The 14,487-nt window shown below is 47.6% G+C and overlaps 1 protein-coding gene across 1 annotated transcript; it reads left to right on the forward strand.

The window, feature by feature from the left end:
* Positions 1-119: 119 nt before the first annotated feature.
* LOC102697567 (putative protein MSS51 homolog, mitochondrial) lies at positions 120-12,399 on the forward strand. The gene is made up of 7 exons (XM_069180886.1): positions 120-382; positions 1,435-1,622; positions 2,221-2,376; positions 6,752-6,876; positions 7,162-7,725; positions 10,959-11,052; positions 12,050-12,399. Exons 2-7 carry the CDS (start codon positions 1,453-1,455, stop codon positions 12,252-12,254), a joined length of 1,314 nt encoding a protein of 437 aa, XP_069036987.1. The 5' UTR covers positions 120-382; positions 1,435-1,452; the 3' UTR covers positions 12,255-12,399.
* The last annotated feature ends 2,088 nt before the right edge of the window (positions 12,400-14,487 follow it).

Genomic DNA, 14,487 nt, shown 5'->3' on the forward strand with positions numbered 1-14,487 from the left:
GCCCAATTATTTCCTCCTGTGAGATTCTTGGCCGCAAGGGTGTAAATACAGAGTGTGCCCACTAGAGGGGGCGCTTCTCACTCGAGTTCCACAGGTGGTGAGGAAACGATGTACGGTAGCACAGAAAGACCCCCATCTATTCCCAGAAGTGTCTGTCACACCTCAGCCATCTGGAATCCCTAACCTCCAGGAAAGGGTGGAGGAGGGAGCATCTGGGTATTAATAGAACAGAAAGGGAATTACTGGAGGAACTCTTTGGCTTCGTGCAGGGGATTGTAAATTCAGCCCAGAGAGCTGTCACTCACCTCTACAGTGCCCTGCCCCACAAGCAGCACTTTCTCCGACACCGACAACTCGGCATTCCCACTACAGAACCTGAAAGGTAGGTGGCGGCTTTTTTAAAATCTCTAGTTTGTGGTTCCTTTAAAAAAACAATCCGAGAGACTTCCAGCCTATGGACATCACCATTGTCGTGCTCTTGGTGGGATGCCGACACTATCCTCGGTGTGTTTCCTTGGTGCTTTAGCTGTGGGAGTGTGATGAGGGTAGGTCAAGCTGTTCCACAGCCCCCCGCAGTCTCGTGTTTGAGGGCTTTGAGTTTTTACAGGGGGAGAGTGCTCCAGCGCTCCATAAAAGGACTGTTTTTTATGGGAGTGAAGTCAGTCGTGCTGCTGGATCCTTCGTTTCCAAAGCTGAACGCACAGGGCGATCCCTAGCCCAGCTGCCCGAAGCTCGACCCTCGGTAATCAGTCTGGGATCTCTACAGCCCTGGGAGTCTTGCGATTTTCTTGGCTGTCCTCTTCTTTTGAAAGCTGGCCGCATTGCCCGAACCTTCCAAGTTACAGTTAAGAACTTGACCTCCTCCGTGACTTTGAAATAATTCAATCTTGTTGTGTTCTCGGGGTGCAGTCACGAATCGGGCATTCAGAGCAGGCGAAACTTAGGAGGAGACCCCTTTTGACTTTAAATGTTTCAGTTTGATTGTCATGTGAAAAATGTACCGTGGATCTAGTGAACAAAAGTTGGATAGCTTGTGACAAATACATTACCAATTGGGCTCCAAGCCCTGATTTGCTGTACCCTATAGTGCAACAATTTGGAAGGTCTTGTGGCTTCTGTTTCCCACTAGACAGCCTTCGAAAGCATGTCAAAGAATTCTGACCCCAGCCCTGCCTGTCATAAATGGGACTGACCTCAGACATCTGAGGATATGCAGATGAATGCTATTTTGTTTGCCGTGCAGTCAAAATAGTTTTCTGAATTTGTTCCCGTTTCTTTTGCGATGGGAGTGAAATCTCTTTTCGGCCTCATTTCGTAAAAGCTTTTTTTTCCCCCAACTGCAAACGTGGTCTGTGCTCCTTCGAGCGATATATCTTAATGATCACACACCAAGCACTTCGCAAAACTGCCTCTTGCTCTGGCTCGCTCCTACAGCGTGGTTTGGTGCTGAGAATGGCCCACAGTCCCGCTGATGTCAGCCCAGTCGAGCCTGGGTTCGGCACCCCGATCCCAGACAGCGTCTACACTGACCGCCTGGGCTTCTTCTCCATGGATGCCAACGTCCCAGGCCTGTCTCGGGTCATCCTGAACAAGCTCAACATGAGAGGCTTTGAGGACTACAGGTACAGGAGACCGAGCGTGTGCGCCGTCAATTGTTTGGTAATGAAACCAAAATTCAAATTAAAAGGTAGACATCAAAACCAAATAAGATATAAGATCACTTTATTGGCCATATATAATTTCTTGCAGTAGGAATTTGTCTTTTCGCATACCCCAACTTGCTCTCCATGAGACACACAGACAGGGAGAGAAGCTTGGGGTCAGAGCAAAGGCTCAGCCATTTATACGGCGCCCCTGGTGCAGCTGGGGTCAAGGGCCTTGCTCAGGGGCCCAACGGAGTAGGATTCCTCTGCCGGCCACGGGATTTGAACTGGCAACCTTCCAGCCACAGGCGCAAATCCTTAGCCACAGAGCCACAGCTCCGCCCTTAATGCCCAAAATTGTGAGGAAAACCATATTAAGGAGGCTCAATTTAGATTTTAAGCATGTAATTGAAAGGTCACGGCATTCTTGTGAAAGGTTATCTTGATCTTCCTGGTGGTGTCGGCACACCTGTTTAGGACCGGATCAGAAGGGCCTGGCAGGGTGGGCTTTGAACCCGAGTCGATTGCCAACCTGCGGTGCGTTTTCCTCCTGGGCCGATTTCCCTCTCCTCCACAGGGCCGCGCTGGAGGGCAAGCCCCTGGGGGCCAGTTTCGGATTCCGCTCCCACAGGGAGATGTTCCAGAGGATGGAGGACACGTTCAAGTTCTGCGCGGCCTGCAGGAAGCTGCCGGCCCACCTGACGGCGGCCCAGGCTCTGAGGCGCTGCAAGAGGTGAGTGGAGGCGGAGGGGGAGACCCTGCGGCACTGAACAGGGGCGGCCACTGAGGCTGGGCCCTTCCGTTCGGGGGATCAGGAGAGCCGGAGTGGAGAGGGTCAGGAGGAGAGGACCTCTGCTTCCTTCACGCCTGAACACCCAACCCACCTGCCTTTCTGTCAACATTCGAGACACGACTGGCTCCAGTGAGCTCCCAGCACCCAGAAAGAGCAGGGCGGACTGAAAACATCTCCTCTCGTTTGTCACCTTTGTTATGTGGTGTGTGCTTCGTTCCAGGCCTCCCTCCTGGAAAACGTTTGTTTTGGTCTGGTTACTCCTTCTTCCCAGGGGTCAACAACCTGGGAAGCTCCCGAATCGCGCAGCCAGTGACAGAAAGACGAGCTGTTTCCAGCAATGAAGAATCCTCCTTTAAACTGGACGGTGCCATTCCCATTGCGCTGTTATCGATACAACCCTGCAAGTTATAGGAGCAAATGTCAGACCTCTGTGAACGTTGACCTTCCAGTATGAGCTGAGCATTCGTGCTATGTGACACTTTTATGTTCTTGCGCTGTGCACAATTCATTAGGCAATTTATTCCAGCAACTGCAGGCAAACCTGGGTCTGCTCACCCCTGCTGATGACTGAGCAGCTGCATTTAGGAGCTGGGTTTTAATGAAGGCTGTGTGGCTGTCTGTGTGAGGCCACTTTGATCTGCACACATCTTAAACCCTGCCAGCACCCCTAAAACGTGTCAGCCCTCACAGCTGCCGGCTTTGTTGCTGCAATCCCTCTGCAGAAAAAAAAGCTTTGCAGTGGCAACGGACACCAACCAGGAACGAATCACTTTATCCGGCTCTGTGTGTGTGTCGTCCCGTTCTTGAAAATCGAAACAACCATTAACTTGCCCATTTCCTTGAGGCTGTTAAACAGTTTGGCTTTGGTCTGAGATAGTTGCACTTCGCCACTATCTCACAGTGATCTTCCTAACACGTAGTCTATGGATTCATGGCTAATATAAAGGCAGCTTTCCAAATCCCAGAACACAGCTCTGTAAAATCCCTGGCCAGCACAGTGGAGACAATGGAATTAGGGAGGTCATGTCTCCACTCATCAGCTTGCAAGGGCTCTATGTGGGTTTTTTTTACTTTGTAGTATAATTTGGAAGGACTTTACATTTCAGTTTGCATCACAGGTCTGAAACTCAATTGCCACTGAGTGGGGTTTTTTCTCAACCTGAATGGTCAATCAAACCATTAACCCAATTCTTTTTTTTTAACTAGACATATATTCAATTTTTCTTGAAGTCTGTTACCGGTGTTCACTCAAAACTCTCATTTCAAGAAGGGTAGGGTCTCTACAGTACTGTATGTATTCCTCTGTACAAAAAAACATTTTTATTTACTTCTTATTTGTTCACAAAGATTTAACCTTAGTGCAAAGCCAGTTTAAAAGCAGTTTTACTACGATATTTAATATTATGCCATGCAGAACTGCTTTAGACAAGATAAGATTACTTTATTGGCCATATACAATTTCTTGTATTAGGAATTTGTCTTTTTGCATACCCCAGCTTGCTCTCCAGGAGACATAGCTCTGAAATCCTAAGGTTCAATACTATGTTATCTTTTTGTTTTAACCAGTTTTTATTAGTTATACATTTTTAACACTGACCAAACCGAGAACAAGACAGCACAGCAGCACCGAGGAATTTATTTCTTCACTTCTCAGCTTAAAGGGACGGTGAGGTATTTTTAACTTTGTAATCTGTTTGGAAAGACTGGCTCCGCATGGGTCTAGTTAGTCACAGGGCTGCTTATTACTTGATGTTTTCGAAATGTAACGGAGCTCCCTGCAGCTTTCATCGGAATGCTATGTTTCCTTGGGTGCTTTTATCTTTGAATGTCTCTGCGATTTTCCTGATGTTGTGTTTTTGTTTCCCTGTCTGTTTTCATGTCTGTGAGCCCTGATGACAGTAGTGGCAAAGAAGAATTTTTACCTCATTTATTATCTCTATAAATCCCCAATAGAAATATAACATCTTGTTTTCCTGAAGTTTCAACACACAGAGCTGAGTGGGAGCTCATGTAAATAATCTGCAAACTATTGAATCGAGACAATACAGAGGTTGTATTTGCACAATGCATAATATCAGTATAAATGCCTAAAGTGATTGGAGTTTTTTACTAGTCATTTTTACCACTGTTTAACTTCTTAAAGCAGAGGACTCCAGTCCTGGCTGCTGGAGGAGCACTGCTTGTTGGTTTCCAGTCCATCTGAACTCTGAATCTCCAGAACAAATCGCTGACTTCATTGATCTGCTTGCTTGTTTAGATTTTATTTCACACGTAAGTGCTTTGAGAAGCCACCTTTAAAGGCGCTATATAAAATACAGTTTTTTATTATTATTATTATAACAATTTTAGCACACAGAACTTTCCATGGCCTCTCCTTTACGAGCTCATCGTTAATTCTGACTCTTTAGAATCGATCAGTTGATAATGAACTGAATGACGCTGTATCTGTCACGCCCACATTGAGTGGTTTGTCCTTCTGGAGATCTTCCAAAAGGGAGTCCGGAAACTCAGAAGCTGGTCCAGAATTGAAGGGAATTTGTCATTGGGTCTTTTTAAAAGCTGCGAGCAAGTGTACGACTGAACCTCAAATAGGAAGCTGGCATCAATGAGCCTCTGATTAATATTTCAGCTGAAGACGCCGTGCTCCTCCAGGAACAGGGTTTAGAGCATGTGAAAGATGAGACTAGGTGAAGCTGGGAAGCTGTTTGACTCAGGACCGGGTCTGTTTTTTTGCAGACAGGCAGCGGAGGAGCTGTCAGTGCCACCTCAAGCACAGAGCATCAGTCTCTCATTCCCGACCTTCGGTGTGTCAGACCCTTGCGGCAGCCCAGACAGTTCAGCTGCCTCTGCCTCTCACGGGAGACACTTGTAATGCGTTCAGATTACCTACAGGTGTCAGCGTGTGCTTGAATCTCTACCCCACAATTGCTTCTGAATGCTTGGGTGGCAGCAAAGCTTCTGAAGTCCTTTTCTCAGGTTTACTTCTGGATCTCCTCCCAACCTCGTGTTTAACTCTAGATGTATGCGAGCATCCTTTTACATCCACCCCCCCCACAGGAATCTGATTTGGTCCCGGATTGCTGGAGTAGCTCAGCGCAGATCCCGTTGTGTTAAATTTCACTCCAGTCCCCGCTCTGCATTCGCTATGCTGCAGCTCTGACCCAGCACCGGTTTTGTCTTCTTAGTCAGGAAAGTGGCTCCTGGTCTCACGCAGACAGTGAGTCAGGGCGAATGAGGATTGGGGCTCTCGGCATGGTGGCGTGAATTAACAGGCGGCTGCCGAGAGCCGCTAATTCAATCCCTCGGGTGATGGCCGGTCGGCTCCGTGCTGCTGCAGTCCTTCCTGGCTCGCGAGAACGCTGTGTCCGGCTCAGATGTTGGCACAGGCGGCCAGAAAATTCCGAAGCAAGGTCAGGTTTTATGGCACCAGCAGCCCCCGAGAGCAGTGGGATTCCCATGGCGTCAGCAGGGCACTGAGGAAAAGTCACACCAGCGCCTTTTACGATGACAGGCGGTAGTAAAATCGAGTGTTAAGGTTACCCTTAATGTGTGGATTTGAGGCGATAGACCGGTTCAATGATTTTTAACTGCTTTTTGCTTTTTACTAAGTCGATGTGTTGCTAATCCGTATCCAGGAAATACAACCTAAAAAGCATTACATCCATCCAAAAATAAAAAAGTTTGGTCAGTTTAATTTGGTCAGTGGTTATGTATCTATTTAGGCAGCACCCTAGTAACCTAGCTTCACAGCCGAAGCGTTGTTTTTCTTTTCTTCTCTTTTCAGCGTGGAGTAAGCCTTTACTTGCTCCTATTTATGCAGCATGTGTGCAGGCATGCTTTATGTACAGCCCTGGTGTACTGTTATCGGTCCTTCAGGATGAACCAGTTTCTCCCGTTAAAATTCATCGTGAATCTCTAAGGATCTCTAAGAATATTGAAAGTAAAGGTCAAATAAATGGGGCCACGCCTCGTGTCCAGTACTTTATGGATCCCAAATCCTTATCAATTCTCATTTGCAAGCGTCCTAGTATTATTCGGATTTGGAATTGCCAACTGGCAGAATGAAATAGGCTTCATAATCTCTGAGCTGATTGCTCTTAGGCATCAGCCATTTAAGGAAGCCAGGGTTTCGTTTTGAGCAGCATGCCTGGCTAGCTTCCCCCAGACTCCCACAGTTCTCTGTGTAAAGAAGTGCCTCAGACGTAAACTCAGACAAGTAGCCAAATGCCCTGCAGAGCTCCTGTGTTCGTGTTTCCTGAGTTCCGAGTAGTGCTGTCTCTTCAGTGCGCTATCACCCTTTAACTTTCTCTCTCAGGTGCCAGAATGTGTACTACTGCAGCAAAGAGTGCCAGCGGGAGAACTGGCCAGAGCACAAGAAGTTCTGCCAGCAGCTCAGACTGGTGGCCATCGACCGGCTGGTGGAGTGGCTCGTGTTCACAGGTGAGCGCGTGGCTCCTGGCGAGGAACTAGGGTTAGTGTTCAGGCATGTCTGGCCTCACCGATTAAGGCAGCCGCGTTTCACGTTGGCGTTAAGCATTCTGGACCATGAGAAAAATAGACTAAACCAAGAGAAATAGCAATGAGGCAAATTCTTCCACAGTGCGACCACAACCCCTGACTGGCGGGTTTGGCTGAATCGATCTGCAGACCTTTAAAAATCGGCTCAATTGATGCACCTCGGGGCCCAGTCAGAGGCAGCCTGACTCCATTCCCCTCTCTCTACAGGAGACATCCCTTTCCCCAGCGTGCAGTGGCCCAGGCCATTGGCGGAGGTGGGCGGCTGGGAGGACTGGTTCTTCATGCAAGGGGATCTGGGACCCCGCCTGGCTGCCATCCTGGCCTGTCGCCACATGGGGCTCCTGTGGGACAACGCGGGCAAGCCGCGACCTGGGGACGCGGAGCTGCGGGAGTCGGTGAAGAGGGTGGCCAGCGAGTTTCTGTCCCGACCGCTCGCCCTGGGCCTGGGGCTGCGGCTGTTCGGGCTGGACCCCGGTTCCGGGGCGCTGACCGTGCACCTGGTGGGGGCCTCCCACAGCGAGACCCTGGGGGCCCGGACGACAGACTTGGACGAGCTGAGCCGCATGTTCCCCGGGCACCAGGGGCTGGAGGTGGTGATGGTGGGGCCCGAGGTGGTGGACGGACCCGTGCTGAGGCCTCCCCTGCAGGCTCTCGGGCCCCGGGGGAAGGTCTACATCAGCGCCTACAAGGGCCTCTACCACCAGTTCTGGGAAGAACTTGTGGAGCAGAAGGAGGCCGCGAAGCCCGATTTGGTTGTCGGCTTCCACCCAGGTAAGGAGGACTCAGAGGTTTGGCTGCTATGGTGGAGGTTCCACGGAGCCTGAGGTGACTTGGGTCTTGTATGTTCTTTAGCTCAAACAGGGGTCCTCATCACTGGTCATCTAGGGTTTCTTCAATCCCATAAATCCCTGTTTGACGATACCCATAGCCGTCTGCCTCCTTGCCTGCTTCCAGGACCAGCTAGCTAAAACTGGAACTAGCAGGAGCTAGCGTCCGGTTTCCAGCAAAAAAAAAAAAGGGAACCTTACCTAAAAAGTTACAGCGTTGTGTCTTGACCGAAGTTTTTTGGGGCCCCGGCCAACACGCTCTTGAAGATATCGCTCGGCAGTCGCATTCGAGGCCGAAGCTGCCCGTTTTCTTTAAGAAAAGCAGAGGCAGCAGTTTCGCCGGCTCCCCTCAGCTCACTTTTCAGGTTGTAATTCATTGAAAGAGAGAGTGCAGCCCTCCGGACTTTTATTCAGCGTCTGGGTGATTCATGAGGGCAACAACTGGAGGGTCAGCCCTCGCTCGCCTGCCCGCCTGCCTTGCATAGCTCTCCACGTAGTGCCAGAGCTTGTTCAGCTAGGGTCTGTCACTAGCTCCGACCTCCCTGAGGACCGCAGCTGGCGCTAACAAATGAAAGAGGTATTAAGAGGGTGAAAAAAATCAATGCCAGTTTTCACTTCCCTGCCCTGCATTCTCAAGGCCCCCAGGGGCACTGCACATGTCAGGATGGAGACACGATGCCCTCTGTTTATTTTCCCCTGATAAACGAGAGCTTTTAATTCCTTTTCAACTAGGTAAAGCCAAACGTTGCCAAGTTGCACCCACGTGTTCCTCTGTAAGAGTTTCAAGGTGGCGAATTATCAGCTTGTTTCTGCTGCTTCTCCCTGCTGTCCCGAATCTGCTTCACGCTATACCGTACGTCTGCGTGTGCTGTCCTACACATGGAGTGGTGGCTCTGTGGATCTGCGCCAGTGACTGGAAGGTTGCCAGTTCAAATCCCGCAGCTGGCAGAGGTCTGCACGAGCATGAAATTGAAGCCCGCACCTGGCCCGCGCGCCCCAGACCTTGGGACCCGACCTGACTGAGCCCGAACGGCACTGGCAAAGTTTGAAACCCAAACACGACCCCAAACTCGGAATCGGTCACTCCCTTGTCCTCTCAGAGTGCGTAGCCACGCGAGCGCACCCGGAGACGGATTCTCGCCGGCGCGGTTTTACAACGCGAGCGGGCCCGGGGGGAAAAAAGGAGTTTTACGTATTCCGGCTAATACATGTAAAACACCAAATAATAATAATTCATTTTCACCTGTTGGAAAACAAACCCGAACCCGGCCCCGAGCCCGAAGTTGTACGTGAAAAACCGACCCGAACCCCGATACTGTAGCAGACCTCTACCCCATACACACTACTACTGAAAAAAAGCGTGTAAAAATCTCCTGCCAGCCCTCACTTTTGTCTTTGGATGCCTGCTGTCTCTCGTTTCGATACTGTAGCCCTGGGGCCGAATCGTTGTGCCGCACCTAATAAGGCCAGATTGTAGTGGGGCTTCAAACAGCGCGGCCGGTGCCAGCTGACCTGAAAACAGGCATCTCCCGATTCCGAGTTTCCCTAGCCTGTTGGTGAACAGACTGCAGAAGCACAGATCTCTCCCATTCCTATCTCGCCAGATCCTTCCCCCTACCTCTGTCTCCACCTCGTGACTGGAGAGAGATAAATGTAGGAGCTCTGGCCCCTATCATAGCACCTGACAGAACTCCAGGCTGGCAGCCGGAGACTTGTCACCAGCTGATTGGGGCCTGTGGATTGACTGCAGGAGGTCAGCTCACGCCAAGATCCGAGACATTCGGGGGCACGGACTGTGATTGCAAGAGAACGCTCCTGTGAAGATGGGGAAGGGACACTCCCCTCCAGCTGTCCTTCTTGTTCCTCACCTCCTCCCGACACCCTCAGCCCTCAACTAAAGCTCAAAGAGCCGAATTTGTGTGGTCTTTCTCATTTTGCATTCTCAAAGAAAGAAAACAAAATCAGACTTTTCACTGTGGTGAAGATACTTCGATGCGAGTATATCACTTTCTCATCACAGTGGCGTGAAATCGCTCTATTGCTCTTTGTTAATTCCCGTATTGAAACATTCCAATATTTCTGTTTGTAAGGTTTTGGTTGTTGTTTTTTTATCTTAGAAAAAATACTTTTTTTCCCCCGAATGATCTTATAAAGTTTATCCTTGCCTCAGGCCTCTGAAAATGGGCAATCTTCATCAAACGCGGATGTGTTTCTCCCGGGATCAGATTCTTGGTTTCTCCGCTTGAGCTTTGGAGAAGCTGGAGTTGCTGTGCCTTGCCGGGAATCTCAAAACCAGCGTACAGAAAGGGGACCAGAAGGCTCTTAGTAATCTGAGCCTCCCAAACATTGCGAGTTTCTTATTGCAATGTTATTTACCTTAAACAAGTTGAGACTTTAGTTCAAGAAAAGAAAAACAAAGTTTTGAAGCCCGCTTATAAAATAACCTGGTGACTCACTAGGCCAACAGTTCCAGGCAAGTAAGAGTAATAATTCAGCATGTTTCAATACTATGCAAATAAGGAGTCAGTAATATCTGAATGGACTTGTGCTGATAAAAACCGGTTTCGCTTAGTTGTCCTTCATAAATTTGGAATGGGACTTTTGTCTTTTTGCTATTGGAGATTGCACAGCATTTGAATATACAGCCTCTCCACATAAAATCACCAAAATGTGCAGCCACTCAGTTACACCATGTGAAACACCTACAGTCCCACTCCAAGCCGTTTCCCTCGCACTTGGCTACAAACCTTTTAAGCAGCAGCCAGTTGAGAATGCTATTTTCTGCATCCTTGCCTTTGATGTGTTTTACAGTCAATAACTTCACAAGCGCTGAGAGAGAAAGCATCGACACACCGGTCTTTTTCTGTCATTTTGTTTTGACTGCTGGCCTCTCCCTTCATTTCTTCACACCCCCCGGCTCCATCAAAACAGGTGGTAAGAGCAGATGCATCTCTCAGCACTGTGCTGATTAGCAGAGACAGGTGTGCTCGGGAACAGTGTGGAGAACTTACAACCCAGAACACTTAAAGCTTACTGGCAATACTAGAGTCAGAAAAAGGCTTAACACTTTGGGATGTGTGTTTCCAGAAAAAGATGGATTATTTCCTGAAGTGGTCGCGGGCTCTGTTGCTTCTATAGCAGAGGGCATCGCGCTGATGTATATCTGGGAAATTTCAGGTTTCCACGCCGCACAGGGCCTGACTGAAGGATGGCTCCCCACCCTCCTCCTCCTCCGAGACTACAAGATCCCCTCCCTCTTCACTATGTACAAGTAAGATCTTCAGGGTTCCTTAGGATCACAAACAGGATTCATATCTCTGGGCGAAGATCTAGAAGTTCACAAATGTATTTGCCCCAGGCCAGACAGCCTTCGGAGAACAGCTGTGTGGTAGACACACACCGAGCTAGGTGCACTGATGGACCTTTCCTTCTTTGTAATCTGTCACTGTTCTCAGTTCTGTCATTCTCCCAGTTCGAGGCCGTGATACAAGATGCTGATGTAAATACATCGCTCAGACCATCCATGTTCCTTTGGCCTGTGCTTATACGCCATTTGAGTCTATTGCAGAGTTCAGCTGCTCTTTGAAAGATGTACGAGTTCCTACTGCATGGATCGTCAGTTTAGTTAAATAAGAATGCAAAGCATATCTGCTGCACATTGAGCACATAGAACTGTTTCATATGCTTCATGTGTGCTGCATGTATGGAAATTCAGGAACAGAGTAGGAGCAGATATTAGTTACAGAAAGATTACATTATACCCATGCCCTGATTTACAGTATGAATATAATTCCTTCCTCCAAAACTGATTGTAAGATGAAAACTCATAAACTCGAAACCAAATTCCCTTTAGTTTACATGTGCAACCTTCCACACCGTTCCCAAGGTCTTGAAAATCACCTGGTGTTACTTGTTTTTACTCTAACAGAGCACTGAGTCATTAAAGGAAGAACGCTTTTGCTTGTTTATAATAATTTCCCTTTTTCCTTTAGTACAATTCGAACACCCTGAGTTAACCAGATAAATAAAGTCTGCAGAAATGATAAAAGTGGAGACGTTCTGAGGAATTGTGGGGAGGTCAGGCCATGAGGCTGGCGTCTTCACTGTAGCAAAAATCTCATTGAACCCGAGAAAACCTGAAAGGAAAATGCACACTTTGTCATAGTGAAAACTCAGACGCCGGTGTTCGTGGGTCAACGGAAGGGTGCCGATTGTTCTAGCCAGTCAGGTGTCAGGAACGTGACCCTGTGGTTCTGTTTTGCCCACAGCGAGCAGGAGCTGAAGTATTCTCTCCAGATACTGACTGAGCTGGAGGTGCAGATTGTAAAATGCGGCGTCAACCCCTTCGCGTCCCTGAAGCCTGAGCAAGTGCAGTCCAGCCCGAACAAGCCCCCCGTCTACTGCAACTCTCACTACATCAGCTTCCACGGGCCGCTGGAAGGATTTGAAATCCAGCAGGAAGAGGAAGGATAAACTAGAATGTAGACTTTTCTTTTTACTTGCTTGGAGTCTAACATTTTGTCGCACGTATACTATATATAGTTCCAAATAGGGCTTATGAAAATAAAGAATACAGTGGATTAGTCGATAATTAAAACAAGTAATCATAACCCCCGAATTGTAAAGGTCCCTGAGTTCTTTGTTCTCTGTCACAGCTTTGGTGAAAACAGAAGTCAGACACACTGAGTTAAACAAATATTTATTAATAATGACAATACACACTAACCCCCCCCATATACATACAGTACAACAAGTTTTGTTATTTAAAGTACATACTTACATGCAAGGTGTCCCAGAGGTTTAAATCCTGACCCACTAAAAAACTCCAGACTGCTACCAAGTATTCAAATCCTCTCTAACAACTGGAAAAAGTCCAAAATTAAATAAAACTGCCTTCTAAACCAAGAGAGTACAACCTACAGTTAAACCTGGGTGCTACAAAATGAATGGGAACCTATCTTCCTGGTTCCAAAAATTCCTCCACTGACCAGGAGAGGCTGTTTTTAACCTAGGGATTCTCTACACAGGAAACTCTATCAGAGTGTCCTAAAAACAACAGAATGGCAGGCTCTCTTAACAAGGTTCATATACTTAACTCTGTTTTGTACAGACAACCTGGTCAAGGACGACCTCTGGCCTGGCATACGCATTTTTCCTCTTTCTGCTCCTTCTTTCTTTTCCTCTCTGCCCTCTGTCTGTCTCACATTTTTGGCTGGTTTCCTGCTGATGACACTTTTCATTTTTCAATAATCGTTCACCCAGAACTTCATTAAAACAAGGTAAGCCAGCCAACTCCTTTTAAAAGTGTCTCACACCCAGCACAGCGACATAAACACCAGAGTTTCTTTCATCCTTTGAACCTCCCGAGAACTTCAGATGTTTACCCTAGTCAAGTGTTAACCGTTGTATCTAAATTCATCAAGACATCAATAGCCACTTCTAGGGACTGTAACTATATGCACAGACAAATAGTCACAGACTTATCTGTATTGTCTTCCTGCATTTCTAACAGTATTTTCTAATACATTCTGCTCATTGTTGTCTGTTACTTAGTAAAAACAACAATGAGTCTTTTTGAACATCTTTCGTGCGTAAGATGTGTAATGAATTATCGGAGACGTCTACGAGGGGACCTGATTCAAATTCCTCCAATGCGCCCAGCGAGTGAAACATGAGTCGGAAGTAAGCCCGGTGAGGACAGGCGGCATTTCTGGAACACGCATTGCCACATTGTTGAAGCTGCTGCTGTATACGGGCTCTTTTCAAATGCATGGTCGAATAAGAGCCTCAGATCAAGCAATCTAAACATTTGTAAACTTCATCATTGTCTTAACTAGTTAAAGGTACTGTTGTTCAGGGTGTCAGTGTGGCTTATGTAGTGTTAGAAGGTGATTTAACAAGTGTGTGCTGCAGAAAACACTACACCCTCGGACAATTACACGCTAATAGCACATTTGCCACTTTCAACAGAAGAAACATAAGCCTCTTTGACAGCCTAAACAGGGATCTCACCCTTTTTTTTTTCTGGTGTGAACAGGTCAACTCTGTTATCGGACCCCTGCTTTAGAGAAAGCGGTTTATCACTTTGAACATTTGAATCTCATTTTCTTCTTCCAACTCATTTTCAATGCGCCCTTCTTGAAAGAGCCGATTGAGCAGAGAACGGTTAACAGCAGCTCATAGAGTGGCGTTTGTTACAGGGCGTGTGTGTGGGGTCTGTATCGTATACAGGCAGACCAGACAATTTTCATAAAGCTTGTCTCCTGGGCTGTATTAAAACACTACCTCCTTTACGTTTCACTTGCCAGGGGACGTTTATCAGGACATCAAATCATTCCCCCATCCTCACATCAAATGCAGAGTTTTCTACCATCAGGGCTTGATCCTGATTCTGTACATCTTTAAGAAAATAAGGGATTAGTCAGCTCTTCCTCATTGCAGAAAGGAAAAATCTAGTTTTTCACCTCTAGTTATCAGCATTCCCTCTTTAATTTATGAAGATTGACTCCCCAAAATTTGTAAAAAGTCCTCTGAATCAAGTGAAGTATAGGCTTGGAATGAGCACAAAATAAGCTGCACAAAACTGAAAGTCACCCTTTTTGCAGAGGTGGCAGGAGCCAAAGGCTGGAAGGGAAGAGGAAAGAGGAGCAGATACAGTAGGTTCACCTGAGGGAACCCATTTTACTACCATTCCTCTGAAACAGGA

This window comes from Lepisosteus oculatus, chromosome 19 (genome assembly GCF_040954835.1).
Source record: "Lepisosteus oculatus isolate fLepOcu1 chromosome 19, fLepOcu1.hap2, whole genome shotgun sequence".
NCBI classification, from domain to species: domain Eukaryota; kingdom Metazoa; phylum Chordata; class Actinopteri; order Semionotiformes; family Lepisosteidae; genus Lepisosteus; species Lepisosteus oculatus.